General features: G+C 44.4%; 1 protein-coding gene across 1 annotated transcript in view; it reads right to left on the bottom strand.

Moving 5' to 3' along the window:
• Positions 1 to 15,654, bottom strand: part of PPP2R2A (protein phosphatase 2 regulatory subunit Balpha) — a 422,643-nt gene that overhangs the window by 93,988 nt on the left and 313,001 nt on the right. The window contains exon 7 of the mRNA XM_069214156.1: positions 6,984 to 7,148. Coding sequence (XP_069070257.1) covers positions 6,984 to 7,148 — 165 coding nt within the window. The remainder of the gene's footprint in view (positions 1 to 6,983; positions 7,149 to 15,654) is intronic.

The following is a 15,654-nucleotide window of genomic DNA, read 5'->3' as shown; positions in this document are numbered from 1 at the left end:
TGTAACAGGATGGGCAGGTACTCATCAGAAACCTTCTCTGGTGTGGGAAAAATAGTGAATGTGGCAGAATGAAAAGGTAGGGCACAGCCATTTTGAACAATTTGTCAGACATGTCTGATGTGCTGGTTCACCAATCTGGAAGGAAATGTTGGATTCTGCTCACCACCAGTTGTCCATGTGCCACAAAGGGCAAAGGAAAGTGGTTTAGTGGCTGTTGCAGCAGGGGAGGAGGACTTAGAGAACACATTCCCCTGTTGGAGAACATGCTGCCTGCCAGACCCATGCTCACGGCTTCTTTTACTGTGATCACCAAAGCACTGCCTGGGAAAGCCATCTCTGTATAAGACAGCCCTCTGGAATAGCCTCTAAACTTTTCTTTCTGAAAAAACGATGTGAAGACTTCGTAGGGGGCTCGACAGCTCCAAACTACATGCCAAACCTCTGCTATTCTTAAAGTTCTAACAAATGTTTTGACCAGGTAGCTTTCGAAGTATCAGTGAGAGCATTGTTAAAGACAGGTGAAGGCTCTGAAGTAGCTGGCAGGGGATATCAGATCTCTGTAATGACGTGTTTTGGTCTAAACATAAGGTACCTGCACTTCTTGTGCCTCAGGTACTCTGTGGACCTCTACAACAAATAAGAGACTTCTATTGGTAGCTTTAATGGTGGGTCAGGTTTTGCTCAGACAAGGTGTCAAGTTTACTGGCAACCTGTAAATCAATGTTCAAGGCATCAATATTATAGTGAGGTGAGGTGCAAATAAAATTTCCTTTACCACCATCAACATCTTAGGCGTGCTCCTGCTCAAGCACAGGATCAGAATCAAAATGATAAAAAGGGCCTCTACAGATAGTGAGGTGGCAGACTCACTGGGTTAGAGTCAGTTTGCCTGACTATTGGTCTCACACTCTAATTTCTTATCACACCATTGGCTGAGCTTGCTCCAAAATTGGTTCAGCATCCAACACTGACGCCAGCACAGGGTCCTATCCAAACGCCATTGACACAGGCATTGGTGTAGCATGGACCAACATGGATCTTGGTTCCAGTCTATACCAGAGTCGCCACTGACCCTTTAAGAGGTGCCACAAGGAAAGACTGCAAGCCGGTTGGACCTGCCAGCAATATAACACTGTGGGCATCTGCTGTTTATTGGGACCGAAAGGAGCACCAGAGGGCGCCATAGGTGCACTAAACATATGAAGCATGACCTCACTAAAGGCTTAAGCCGCGAGGTCAATAATGGTCCAGTAAACACTAGACACTGCTGAAATCTGGTCCATGGCTGAAGACGTTGAAGGGAAGAGACTGACATTGTGTCACCCTTGCATCTTCTCTTAGTAATCAAAGTGGTGCGATGTGGTACAGTCCTGTTTCTCTTTTTCATACCTGCACTTGGACTTACTAGAGGACTTTCACTGTGAAGCTGAACAGTCACAGGAATGGCCTCGAGACCATGCCTCGGATCATGAGTGGGACCTAGGCGACTGCCACAACTACTTATGTTCAGAGAAATATACCGTCATTTATTGGTCTCCGATCACCTTCCAGTGCATGAAGGCACACTTATCATACGACTGAGTAGTAGCCTGAGCCCAGACACCTTCTGCAGGAATGTGACAGACATCTGCTTCTCACAGTCACGGCATGGGTTGAAACCTGTTGTTTTGGGTGGGAACATAGTCCTCTAGCACATTTGTGAAATTGTTTAGAAGGTGTTGGAAAACAGACAAGTGGGAGCAGAGCTGAGGTTCCACTTTGGAAGGCATAGTAAGGAAAGAACTGATGTCAGTGCACAGTGGTGGCACTTATATGCAGCTCCACTCTGTCACATCTGGAAAAGTGTGGGTTCTATGCAAAGCCACAGGACAAAAGAAATTGACATGGCCACCCACGATGGTGTGCACATCATCACACAACACATACATGTGCCAAAAAAAGAACGTGTGCCCCTTTTCCACAGTTGGATCGCTAACTAAAAAGAGAATACAATGTGCAAGCGCATTTGTTTTTCCAAAAGTGGGCAGGGAGGTGCAAAAACAACCAGGAGTTGAAAGAAACTTCGGGTTTGCAGGGGGATGACGAAGCAACAATGGGGTTGGTGGAATGCAACACGGTGAGTGCGATGGGGTGGAGCAACAAGAGAGAAGAAAAGTGCAAGTGGAGAGAAGCAGGGCACAGGAAGCAACAGGGAGAAGTACACTGGTGACAAGGCAACAGTGCATGTAGAAGCGTTCACAATGGGGACAGTGCAAAAACAAACACATGCTCATGTAGTGCTTAATACAAGAAAAAGGTAGTACTTAAAAAGCAAGCATAAGTAGCAGAGATGCCAGACAATCAAATAGAGCAATGCTCCAAGGGTGGGACATACACAAGATTGACAAAGCTGTGACACAAATAAGACGCAGGCAAATGAAAGTGGCACGAAAGCCATTCTATGGTAAGCAATGTATGGGCTCCAAGCTCCTCTACGTAGCCCCCAAGCCATAGTGTTGTGGTCTGGTAGGGTCAACCTAAAAGAGTACAGTGGTGTAACCAGTGTTTCACTGACTGTAGTGCAGGGAAATAAACTGGCTTTTGGGCTCCGGCATGAATTGTGAAACAATGCAGTAATCTAGAGAAGTATGTTTTTTTTTTGGGGGGGGGGGAGTGATTAGGCGCACCTGCTGCATGTTTTTGAGCTGTGTGCATATGTGTGGGGAGGAGGGCAGCTGAGAACCGTTTTGCTAGGTCGGTTTCTGAGAAATGGACACCGCTGTGAAAGAGCATTCTTTGTATATCAGAACGAAAGTGTATTAAGTAATGTCGTGCAACTGGTACAGTACATAGTTCCATAAACAGTGGACGTAAACTACAGGAACATAAGCAGAATTTGAATGCTGATAGAATGTAATTACACCCAGTGACAGCTAGAGAGTTAAAAGAACACAAGGGGAAGGTGTGAAGCTTAGAAGTGTAAAGGAAAAAGTAAGCCATCATTTCACACCCTATTCCACTGTCCCCTTTTTTCCTTTCTACTCTCAACATCTAAAATGCTTCAAAAAGAGGCTCTGGGTGGAAATTACTTAGTACTAACCTTTTAAAGTAAGATGAAAAATGTTTGTAAGGGGGGTGGGGGGGGGGGGGGGTCTGAATTGTAACTAAGCATGGCCTATGTAATTCTGGGTGGGGCTTAAACATGTGAACTAAAACCCTGTGTGTTATACAGCATACTACGTGGCAAGTATTTGATTGCCTCCGAGTTTTGTTATTGAACCCAGATATATCACACACAAACTAACTTAAATATAAAATAAACCGGGCCGATTGGCCTTGCCAATGCTTGTTAACTCTACCAGATAAGTAACCGTTTTGTTGTGCTGGATTAGAAATGAAAACGTTTCAATTCTGAAAATAGGAGAGGGTGCCATAAAGGTAACTGAGGCCTAGGCAAAGGATAGGGGCCATCAAACTGTCAGTCACTCCCGCGCTCCCTTTAACACCACTTCCCTCTGCAGTCTCTCATTCTTGTCAGACACACCCTTTCTCTCCCTAAATTTTCTAAAATTCACCATCTACATAGCTCATGTCTTTTCTTCGCTCTTTTTTCACTCTACTTTTGGCCAATTCATTATTTCCATTGCGATGCACTCTCTCAATCATAGTAGAGATCCGTTTCAAAGTCAGTTTTTAGGTACGAGACCTAGCAGAATTTGCCCTAAGTAAAGCCCTGCTAATCCCTCATTGCACAACCAAAATTGTGACGATTTTCAATTTGAAACTGTAAAGATAAACGAGCCCCACTGTGCGTCACAGCAGTGCCATCCTACCAACTTTTCCGATGGCCTTGTTCAGGTACACAATGTGCCTGCAATCTTACGTAAGGAGCTAAGATAACTGCCTGGGGCAGTGTAGATTTAGTAGTTGGGGGTACAGCCCAGTTTCTGTATCCATATGGACATGTGTGCCGTTTGTATATAATCCAGAGCGAAGGCCCTTCGCTAGATCTTGAATCTGTAGCACTACGTGAGTATAAAGCATGGTTATAATGCATTGCATCAGTCCCTCCTTTGCACAGGTGGATGCATGGGCCCATGCATCTTCACCGCATGGCCACCACTCCTCTTTGTGAGAGTATGTCTTTTGTGGCTCGGATCCCATAGTTACCCCCTACACAACCCAGACAGGACGTCTCTTGGTTTTGATATAGCGATACCCGAGGTTTATCTTGTAGGCTACAAAACCATGGGCAAGGACAAACTGGGGCAGAAACTGGGTCCTGGCACCAAAATAAAAGACTGAAAATGTCCTCACAGAACACAAAAAACATCACAATACATGGCCTAATCATCACAGAAAGAGAACCCATAACCATCCATCAATGCATAAATTGAATACTCTGTCACAAAAAGATTCTGTCAGCATTATTACTGCAACCAGACCATCAGTATCACCCATCAGACCTAGCACTGCCAAGAATATTTAAAGGTAACCGACGCTCAACCTGTGCAGAGGTAGGTCAATGCCTGTACAGCAAGTCCCTGGAACTAGGTTAATTTCCACCTGAGCTCGAAACCTCCGACATCAGACCTCTCCTCAAAAAGAAAAACCTCAAACCATCTGATTCAGCAAACTACAGACCCATCTGAAATGGACCATTCTTAAGAAAAATATTGAGAAAGCAGTGTTTACTCAGTTCTCTAAGTTTACCAAACATTATGGCTTACTGTCAAGACCGACAGTCTGGTTTTAGACCAGGCAGAGGCACAGAGCCAGCCAGCATATCCATCTGGGGTGATCTAAAACTCAGTGGGAAAAAAAAAAACAACTAATAACCTCTGGATTTATCAGCTGCATCTGACACTGACCACCACATGATGCTGCAAAGATTTCACAATATTGGAATCTGTGAGAATGCTTTAAAATGGACTGCTTATCATAAAGTGTTGCCTATCTACCTCCTTTCACATCACCTCCTCACACACAACACTGTGGTGTTCTGGAGGAGTCTATCATACACCCTCTATTATTCAACATCTACCTTATCCCGCTTAAAGAATATGATTCATTCATCACTTATTACAACTATGAAGATGACACCAAAATCATTTTAGAAATGGAAAGCCCAGAAGACATCTACAATTTAAAACTTGATGACTGCCTTTGTGCCATAAACACATGGGCGATGACTAACCATCTAAAGCTCAATACCACAAAGACCGATTGTGACATGCGGACAATGGCAATCCTAACAGCCTACCACCATGTGGCTGAAGGAATTTGAAGCCTCTCTGGCAACACCAAGAGAAGTTATAAACCTAGGTAACCATGGAGTCTGGCCTATCCTTGACAAGGGCATGCTAAGAACATCAGAAAGACCGCCTCCCACACAAAGAAAACACTACCTCGGACTGTGTCCTACCTTGCACATAAACAAATTGAAAGCCACCTTCACGATCATACTGACTATGCCAACAACATATACATCGGAACACATTCATTATATGCAAAATACAACTCATCCAAAATGCTGCTGCAAGGCTTCTTCTCCACCAAAGAGAACTCATGATTTCAATCCTGCAATTGCTCTACTGGTTAAGGACAGGTAGAAGGGCAATGCTCAAGGCATTCTGAATAGTCCACAAAGCCTCCCAAGGAAAATGACATTGTACCAACAAGTTCAGTTCAGGGAATACAAACTAAACAGGACACTGCATTCTAGGTATGCACTACTTATATCATAAGAAACTCATAGGAAGCACTTCCATCTCAGAACAAGCAGCCATGCTCTTGAACTCACTAAAGGTGACATTCAACACATTCAGGAGCAGATATGCTGTAGAAGTCTGTTGACTACATGGCTATCTCCAAGAGCACTACACCACCCCACACCTTGGTAGCAGAACATGGAAAGACAACCAAACCCTTAAACTCAATCTGCAGCTTACAACTCACAGATTGGAAATAACACCAGCAAACTACTTTTGAGATGCATATAAAGCTAAGAAAGCCTAACCCATGGTCCGCCAGGGTATTATATAGTTATGTAACCTCAGATATAACATTTCTGGACCAAAATAATATGAAGACCATAATCCATAGAAGTCAACAGCCAATTGTAACTTACCTCTTACATTCACATTAGACACATCTGCTACATGGGTTGTCCATCACCAGTACTTTACAGCAAATAAACCATCCATCGCCAAATAAACAGGCACGTTATAACTGAAGTGATCTGGCAAGCCCTGCTGGACACTCTGAAGTCTATATTCAAGTTTCAAATATCTATACACTATGACTGCTTCCTTACATCTCACAATGACACCCAGATATCCGATGATAGCAACAATGCCCATTCCAGCAGATCTCTCCACTTCTCTCCCTCCAACCCTGCTAACTCTGGACCACAAGTAAATACAAAATATCAGACTTGACAACCTACTGCATTAACCTGCTAAGCAGAATACAATTGTAAGAAATACCATAAAGGGACCTGCAGAGCTGTTCAAAGCTGCCAAAGCTTCCAACATTCTATAAACCACAAGAGTGCATGTCTGTCTCTAACATCTACTGCACCCCATAACACAATAAATTCATCTTGGTTGTTCCCACATAGGACAAGGAAACACTTCCCACGTAAGATTATAAAAACCACACCCTTCAAACCACACACGCTACATGGCATAGCTTGCTGCTAATATAGCTAAGCACTTCAGTGCTCACATAAATGCTGCAATACAATACAAATAAGTCGTTGGTACAAAGAAACTGGCAAAAAGAGAAAGTAGCAAAGGCATGGGTGTTGCACAAAATAGTATTGCATGTCTATGGAAAGCAATTCTAATGCACAGTCACGTTTGCTTTAGTAAAAACAAAGCCACGATGCACATTAATTGGAGAGAACCCCGCAGGGGTTTTAAGATCACACCTGTATGTAGGGAGTAAATTAAGGTTTAAAAAAAAAAACGATTAAAGGAAAAAACTGTTTCATGACTCACATTTAGAGTGCCTGTCGCAGAGTGCTGCTGCCCTCATGTCACACAATCGAATAGTCCCCTTGCTACTGCTGTAAACAAAGGTGTTACAATGGTGTGGATGAAACTCAGCAGCAGTAATTACTTCCGTCAGTTCTTCCATGTTGGCAGGCTTGATATCTACAATGTCTAAAGGCACCAGAGTAAAGGAATTTAACACAAAATGGAATGCCAAACATGCTACACACTGAACCATCATGTCTTTTTTTTTTTTCCATTCAAGTTCTCAGATCATCCGAAGTCGGGGAATTCATTACAATTACGCCTCACATGTTGAACGTATTTATAGAAAAAATATTCACAACATTATTTATATTGATAAATCGGGACATCTCAAAATACAGAAACTATTGCATTAACATATCACATAAAACTAAGTACTTGTTAGCAACGTTGGAATAAGTTATATTGTTGCATATTGTTACGACTACAACAGGTAAGGGTAAGTCTTTCACAATGTGTTGATGAAATGTTACGACTGGAGTCTGCGCGTTGCCAATTTACACCCAAAAAAGATATGCTCACATTATAGGCCAAAAATGCACACGCTGCAAGAAAGCTCCATCTCAGAGACACAAATGACAGTAGTGTAAGGATTTACAACTTTACTTAAAGTTGAACACTGATGTGAACAGTTTCGTCCAAACACGAGCAGATTGTAAACTGTCAAGACCTCACAAGCAAAGCTTCAATTTGAAAGGTATGTGCTTATCCATCTTCGAGTACTCACTCACTACTGTGACAGTCAATCGAGTTCACACGAAAAAGCACAAAAACAATTAGAAGAAAACTAAGAGTAATCTAAAAATGGACCTCTCAAAGGGCATGCGACAGACATAAGAAGAGGGACAAAATCATATGGAAATCAATGACTTTCCCGAAACATCGGACTTCAGTGACTGATTGGTAGATGGTTGGATGATATGGACTGGAGTGCCTCTTTTTAAAAAACATTTAGGACTGACACGACTGGACCACTTTTGGCCCTTCTGGCAGAGGTCTTCTGACAACTATGATCATGTTACACAAAGAGGTTAGCTAAACATTAAGTGAACTTCATGAGGCAGGTTAAAGTGGACCAGTGTATTTTCTGATGCCAGCGATTGGAAAACGTCAATTGTACTCGTATTAACGAGATTTTTTTTCAGATCCAAGTCTTGATATTCCTTTGCATTTCTGTTTACCCTGTTGTTGGAATTGTTTTTGACAACTAGTTCTTAAGGGAATCGTGTATTTTCTGATCTTTTTTCCAAACTGAAAAGCTAACCTGACTGCAGAATTTCCATGGGTTTGTTGTAGCTCTTATTAAGTTAATGGAAGCTTTCTCTGGTTTCTGCTTACTGTGTAAGCGACAGACAAGACAGAAGGGTTTTCCAAGAGTTTTCTGTGGGGGTGATTACATTTTCCTTGGTGCCCAGAGAGAGGGACGTTGGGATAATCAGTTGTGCAACCTGTCCACGTCCAAAGAATTTTCATACTTACTTTGGTTCTAATATTACCAAGCTAAGAACTGTTAAATTTGCTGTGAGGCAATTCGATGGCTGAGCTAGGGTTGAGTTTAGTATCTTCTAGAGAGAAATTAATTCTTTAGTATTTCCCAAGTTTCAGTTAAAAACACAGATGAAGACGTTTGCTGCTTAGACTACTTGTTTGGAGGTAGACAAATGACTTGCACAGCAGTCTTCTTTCAATCACAGAGGACAGAAATCGATGTGGCGATATTTTATTTACACTGGCTTTGTTTGCCACAAAACTTCAAGTATTTCCAAGGAAGGGTACCACATACTAAGCGTGTGATCCCCATTTCAATAAAGGAGAACGCATGGGGAGACAGATAAATGGATGCCCGTTGCTGATCATTCAACTCTAATACTGATTGAAAGGTATGGCCAAGATCCAATTCCTAATTCAGGTACGTATCAGTGTTGAGGCTATGGAGAGCAATAGCTGACCTGCTATTAGCAGTAAGTATGGTTAATACACAAGTGGTTGGTAGGGTTGGACGTTTTTCCTGAGCTCATTGTTTTGAGTCAGTGTGGGCTAAATTTAAATTAGAATGGCGAAAGTTGCAAAATTCCTGAATTTTTAATGATGCAAGTTTTCACATTACACAATTTGAATTTGGCCTACAGGAAATTAGTTTATGCAGAAAACATATAATTAGAAACATTTTCTGTTGTAAACAGTCTCCTCGCGGTAGGGCGGGAATCCCATATGACATGCACTTGCATAAAAAAAATAAAACAAAAACACACAAGCAGTAGCCAAGCCAATATGTCCCTCCTCTAGAATCTATTGCCTTTGCAAAAGTCTTAAAAACGCCACAAAACAGATTGGAGAAGACTTCTCACAAAACATTTTTTCCACCCCAACAATGAGGTTTTGGAGAATATTTTCAATCAATTTAATTTTTTAATAATTCCTAAAGGTTCCAAAGCAGAAAAAGCTTCATAAAGTCCCGGTTTTTGCATAGAAAAACATTTGCAACTTAGCAGCAGTATATATATATTTCTGGGAGCAGAGTACATAATAGATGCTTTACCTGGAGTTTTAATTTGGGGCCATAAAGAAGGAACTCCCATTCAGACTAACAAGGAAGAGTACAATGGTGAAAGCCTAGCTGCTGAACAGTGATCGCCTGTTCTCCGGGTGGTGTATATTTCATTCGATCTTGGAACAGTACGGTCATATGAGCTCAGCCTCTGAAGAAGCACATTTTGAAATTTGATGAAAAAGTGCTTGGTTTCTATTATTTTGGTATTTATCTCCACTGAGCAGACCTGGAGATGTCTATGCAGGCCATGCCCATGAAAAATGGCTGTGGATACTCACAGACCTTGCTCAACCAAGTCCTAACATAGCAGATCAAAAATAGGCTGGCCACCTTCAGGTTTTAAATCAAGGCTCTCAATACAGGCATTTATTTGGAGGGACTTATGGATGACCACCATGAATTGGCTGCATCAGATAAACATTATAGATTTCGACTGAGATTAGCCAGGTGCTTGATATTGGGAAGTGAGCTTCCAGGATGCAATCAAGGTTCAATGACGGTACTGGTTTCCAAGAGAGCAGGCTCCATAATAAATCGTTATTTGGAACAAAAAGCATAAAAACAATGTAAAAGGGATACATTAAATAACAATATTACTTAACTACAGTATTGCTCCTTCTAGTGGATATGCTAACCTGAGTTTTATCACACTGTGAATAGCCCCAGGTGCCTGACTATATCCAGAGATTATTCTCAGCATTGACCCTGCGTGCCAATATGTGACATCGTACTGCTCCGATTCGGCTTCATCCCACACCAGCAGTGATGTCTGAGCCACATACAGGTGCCACTCAGCACTGACGTGCACTTCTTTCTTAACTCTCTGCACCGTCATGACACAGAGCTATTAAGTGATAAGATATGACAGTGTGTAGTTGTAAAGAAATGGCTCCCTGTTGCAGTTACCCCCCACTTTTTGCCTGATACTGACTTGACTGAGAAGTGTGCTGGGACCCTGCTAACCAGGCCCCAGCAACCGGGGTTCTTTCACCTAAAATGTACCATTGTTTCCACAATTGGCACAACCCTGGCACCTAGGTAAGTCCCTTGTAACTGGTACCCCTGGTACCAAGGGCCCTGATGCCAGGGAAGGTCTCTAAAGGCTGCAGTATGTCTTATGCCACCCTAGGGACCCCTGACTCAGCACAGACACACTGCTTGCCAGCTTGTGTGTGCTGGTGGGGAGAAAATGACTAAGTCGACATGGCACTCACCTCAGGGTGCCATGCCAACCTCACACTGCTTGTGGCATAGGTAAGTCACCCCTTTAGCAGGCCTTACAGCCCTAAGGCAGGGTGCACTATACCACAGGTGAGGGCATATGTGCATGAGCACTATGCCCCTACAGTGTCTAAGCAAAACCTTAGACATTGTAAGTGCAGGGTAGCCATAAGAATATATGGTCTGGGAGTCTGTCAAAAACGAACTCCACAGCTCCATAATGGCTACACTGAATACTGGGACGTTTGGTACCAAACTTCTCAGAATAATAAACCCACACTGATGCCAGTGTTGGATTTATTAAAAAATGCACACAGAGGGCATCATAGAGATGCCCCCTGTATTTTACCCAATTGTCCAGTGCAGGACTGACTGGTCTCTGCCAGCCTGCTGCTGAGAGACGAGTTTCTGACCCTATGCAGTGAGAGCCTTTGTGCTCTCGGAGGACAGAAAAAGCCTGCTCTGGGTGGAGGTGCTTCACACCTCCCCCCTGCAGGAACTGTAACACCTAGCAGTGAGCTTCAAAGGCTCAAGCTTCGTGTTACAATGCCCCAGGGCACTCCAGCTAGTGGAGATGCCCGCCCCCTGGACACAGCCCCCACTTTTGGCGTCAAGTCCATGAGAGATAATGAGAAAAACAAGGAGGAGTCACTGGCCAGTCATGACAGCCCCTAAGGTGTCCTGAGCTGGGGTGACTGACTTTTAGAAATCCTCCATCTTGCAAATGGAGGATTCCCCCAATAGGATTAGGGATGTACCCCCCTCCCCTCAGGGAGGGGGCACAAAGTGGGTGTACCCACCCTAAGGGCTAGTAGCCATTGGCTACTAACCCCCCAGACCTAAACATGCCCTTAAATTTAGTATTTAAGGGCTCCCCAGAACCTAGGAACTCAGATTCCTGCAACCTAAGAAGAAGAAGACTGCTGAGCTGAAAAACCCTGCAGAGAAGACGGAGACACCAACTGCCTTGGCCCCAGCTCTACCGGCCTTGTCTCCCCCCTTTGGAAGAAAACTGTTCCAGCAACGCTTTCCCCAGGACCAGCGACCTCTGAATCCTCAGAGGACTGCCCTGCTCTAAAAGGACCAAGAAACTCAAGAGAACAGCGGCCCTGTTCAACAAAGACTGCAACTTGGTTTCCAGAGGAGCAACTTTAAAGACCCCTGCAATTCCCGCCATAAGCGTGAGACTTGCAACACTGCACCCGGCGACCCAGACTCGACTGGTGAAGAAAACGCTACAGAGAGGACCCCCAGGCGACTCCAAGACTGTGAGTAACCAAAGTTGTCCCCCCTGAGCCCCCACAGCGACGCCTGCAGAGGGAATCCCGAGGCTCCCCCTGACCGCGACTGCCTGACTCTAAGATCCCGACGCCTGGAAAAGACCCTGCACCCGCAGCCCCCAGGACCTGAAGGATCGGAACTCCAGTGCAGGAGTGACCTCCAGGAGGCCCTCTACCTTGCCCAGGTGGTGGCTACCCCGAGGAGCCCCCCCCCCCTTGCCTGCCTTCACCGCTGAAGAGACCCCTTGGTCTCCCATTGATTCCTATTACAAACCCGACGCTTGTTTGCACACTGCACCCGGCCGCCCCCGCGCTGCTGAGGGTGTACTTTCTGTGTGGATTCGTGTCCCCCCCGGTGCCCTACAAAACCCCCCTGGTCTGCCCCCCGAAGACGCGGGTACTTACCTGCTGGCAGACAGGAACCGGGGCACCCCCTTCTCCATTGAAGCCTATGTGTTTTGGGCACCACTTTGAACTCTGCACCTGACCGGCCCTGAGCTGCTGGTGTGGTGACTTTGGGGTTGCTCGGAACCCCCAACGGTGGGCTACCTTGGACCCAAATTTGAACCCCGTAGGCGGTTTACTTACCTGCAAGAACTAACAATAACTTACCTCCCCTAGGAACTGTGAAAATTGCACTGTCTAGTTTTAAAATAGCTACATGTGTTTTATGTAAAAAGTATATGCGCTATTGTGATTATTCAAAGTTCCTAAAGTACTTACCTGCAATACCTTTCAAATGAGATACTACATGTAGAATTTGAACCTGTGGTTCTTAAAATAAAGAAAATATATTTTTCTATACATAAACCTATTGGCCTGGAATTGTCTCTGAGTGTGTGTTCCTCATTTATTGCCGGTGTGTATGTACAACAAATGCTTACCACTACTCCTTTGATAAGCCTACTGCTCGACCACACTACCACAAAATAGAGCATTAGTATTCTCTTTTTGCCACTATCTTACCTCTAAGGGGAACCCTTGGACTATGTGCATACAATTCCTTACTTTGAAATAGTGCATACAGAGCCAACTTCCTACAGTAGTCTAGAATCTTTTCATGGATGGTGAAAAAGCTACATTCCACAGAACGGGGAGTAGCAACAGCAGTGAGGCATCTTGGCTTAGATGGAAACCCACCAGAAAAGCGTTACAGACTAAGTAACTTGTTCTTCTGATGGATACTTTTGATCACAGATTCCTCACCTTTTGAATAGATGCTAAAGCAGTATCTTTTCTGGTGGAGGGTCTGTGGAATGGCGCAAGCCATAAAACCTAGCAGAGCCAAGCAGGCAAAGAATCCTTCCCGCCAGACTTGGCTACCAAGGCAATGAACTTAGAGTAATGCCCATATCCTACCCTGATGGATTTCAAGAACAGGCACTCCGGGGGCCCCTGGAGTGATGATAGCTTTGGTTCTGGTTGAATGAACTATCAGTGTTTGGGGGCTGCTTCCTGGCTTGTGTGTAACTGACCTTTATAGAGAGGACTATCCACCTTCACATGGTCCTTTCCCTTCAGTGCCTTAGCTTTTAGCTCCTGTGAACCTCACAAAAAGTTGATAGTCCATCCAATGGCCTTTGGTACAATTGACGTAAAGGTTCAGACTCTTTAGGAATCCCCAGTGGTAGACTCTCCTCTTTAACGAGGTGAGGTGGAGCAACAAGTGCTGGAAAAGTGACGTTTGTTGGACCTGAAAGCAGAACAACATTCCACAAACACCACTCTAGTCACCAACACCAGTTAGTAAAGAAAACAAGCCTTTACAATGCAATGGGTCTTGCGCTGCTCGAGTTAGATCTATTGGCATTGGAAATTCCTGCCTGGACTTTTCTTGCCACATAAATTGAAAATGAAAAGTAAAACAGTTGACATAAGCGAACCGATTCAAAGCGCCACGGCTGCCATGAGGAAGAAGGAGAGACACAAAAGTAAAAATGTTTGCTCGCAGTTAAACAGATCGGCAAACGTGCAATTATCTATGTAACAGGGTCGATGGCCAAGGCGGTAAGAAAACTGCCCCAAGGAGGGACAAACAAAGCATCTACACCAATGATGATAAAGGATTTTTGAAATGCAAGCCCATGAATGAGTGATAGTGATGCGCATGCTGTGGGCGTGGTTAAACGCCCACAGCTAGATTACAACACGTCAGAGGTCTTGCGCGTTCAACCTTAAAAAAACATGCTATACAGTGGATGAACAGAGCTTGTAGCTTACTCACATGACAAGCTGAGGTTATTACTATGAGGAAGAGATGCAAAGGACAGGTGTGCATCAGCTGAAAAGGACTACACATCAGAAAGGGGAGGATCAAATAGAAGACCCACTGCAGCATTACAAAAGGTTTTGGTGTAATCTTATGGACCAGATCTTTAAGGAAACTCATTACAACAGGTGATTTAAACAAGGACGAGTGGTCCACTTTAAGTACCTGCAGAACTAGAGACAGTACAAAAAGTAAAACATCTAACAATGATGCATGCAATGGGTCTGTGGGTTGGGATATGCACCAGGCCACAAACTCATCTCAGCATCCAGTGTAAACCCATTTGATAGAAGGACATCTTGCCACAAGGATGGCATCCACTACTTCGGGAGGGAAAACAAAGGCAGTCAACTGGAGGTGTAGTCTGCATAGGCTTGAGTGCAGGACTCTGCCCTGCTGCTGCGACAGAAGGTCCTCCAGAAGCGGTAGCCTGATCAGAGGACAGAATGTCATGTCTAAATGTTCTGGGTACCACACTATCTTGGTCCAATCTGGAGGCACTAGGGTGACTTGGGTTGGCGTTTATTTTCTTCTGAACTCAGGAAAAGAGGCAGCAGCGGGAAGGCATACAGGAGTCCTATGCTCCGCCGTCAGCTGAAGGCGTCTTGAGTCTTCATGGGAACTCCAATCCATAAAAGTGTTAACATTGCAAGTTCTTGGTGATGGCAGAGTGATCTAGCTAGGAATAAAGACGCCCTGAGCAACCTCTGGGTGTAGCAGCAATTAGCAATCCATGGGGCAGGACTGATTGAGTTCATCCTCCCTGTCATTTTAAAATCCAGCCAGGTGGTTTAAAACCGGATAGATGCTTTGCTGAATCAAAACGTTTCACAGACACATGACCCTACTCTGCCCTCCTTGTCGCAGTACGACATAGCAATGGTGTTGTCCATGAGCACCTTGGTCAGCCACTCTTTGATGGATGGTCGGAAGGCAGTCAGTGCCAAATGAATAGCCTGCAACTCCAGTAGATTGATGTGGAGATGGCCCTCTGCAGAGACAAGAGTCCTCTAATAGCCATTGCTCCCAGATGACTCCTTCAAACAAACAGTGGTGTGGCTGTCACCACTATCCTTTACGGGTGGGGCAGAGAAAGAGTTCAGCTCCAATCCAATTGCAGACAAGCAGCCACCACTGCAGGTCTTTTCCCATTTACTCCAAAACATGGCTGGAGTCATTGGTTTCCCGAGGTCCTGAGCCTACTGAGACTTCAGGTCCACTGCAAAGCCTGCAGAATGCAGGATGGCATGATCTCTCAGAGTCCCTTCACTGTGACAAAGCATCAAGGCTGAAACACCAGGATCACAGCCT

Source organism: Pleurodeles waltl, chromosome 11 (assembly GCF_031143425.1).
Source record: "Pleurodeles waltl isolate 20211129_DDA chromosome 11, aPleWal1.hap1.20221129, whole genome shotgun sequence".
In the NCBI taxonomy this organism is placed as follows: Eukaryota; Metazoa; Chordata; class Amphibia; order Caudata; family Salamandridae; genus Pleurodeles; species Pleurodeles waltl.
The sequence above is the reverse complement of the archived record's forward strand: the minus strand, read 5'-3'. Positions and strand labels throughout refer to the sequence as shown.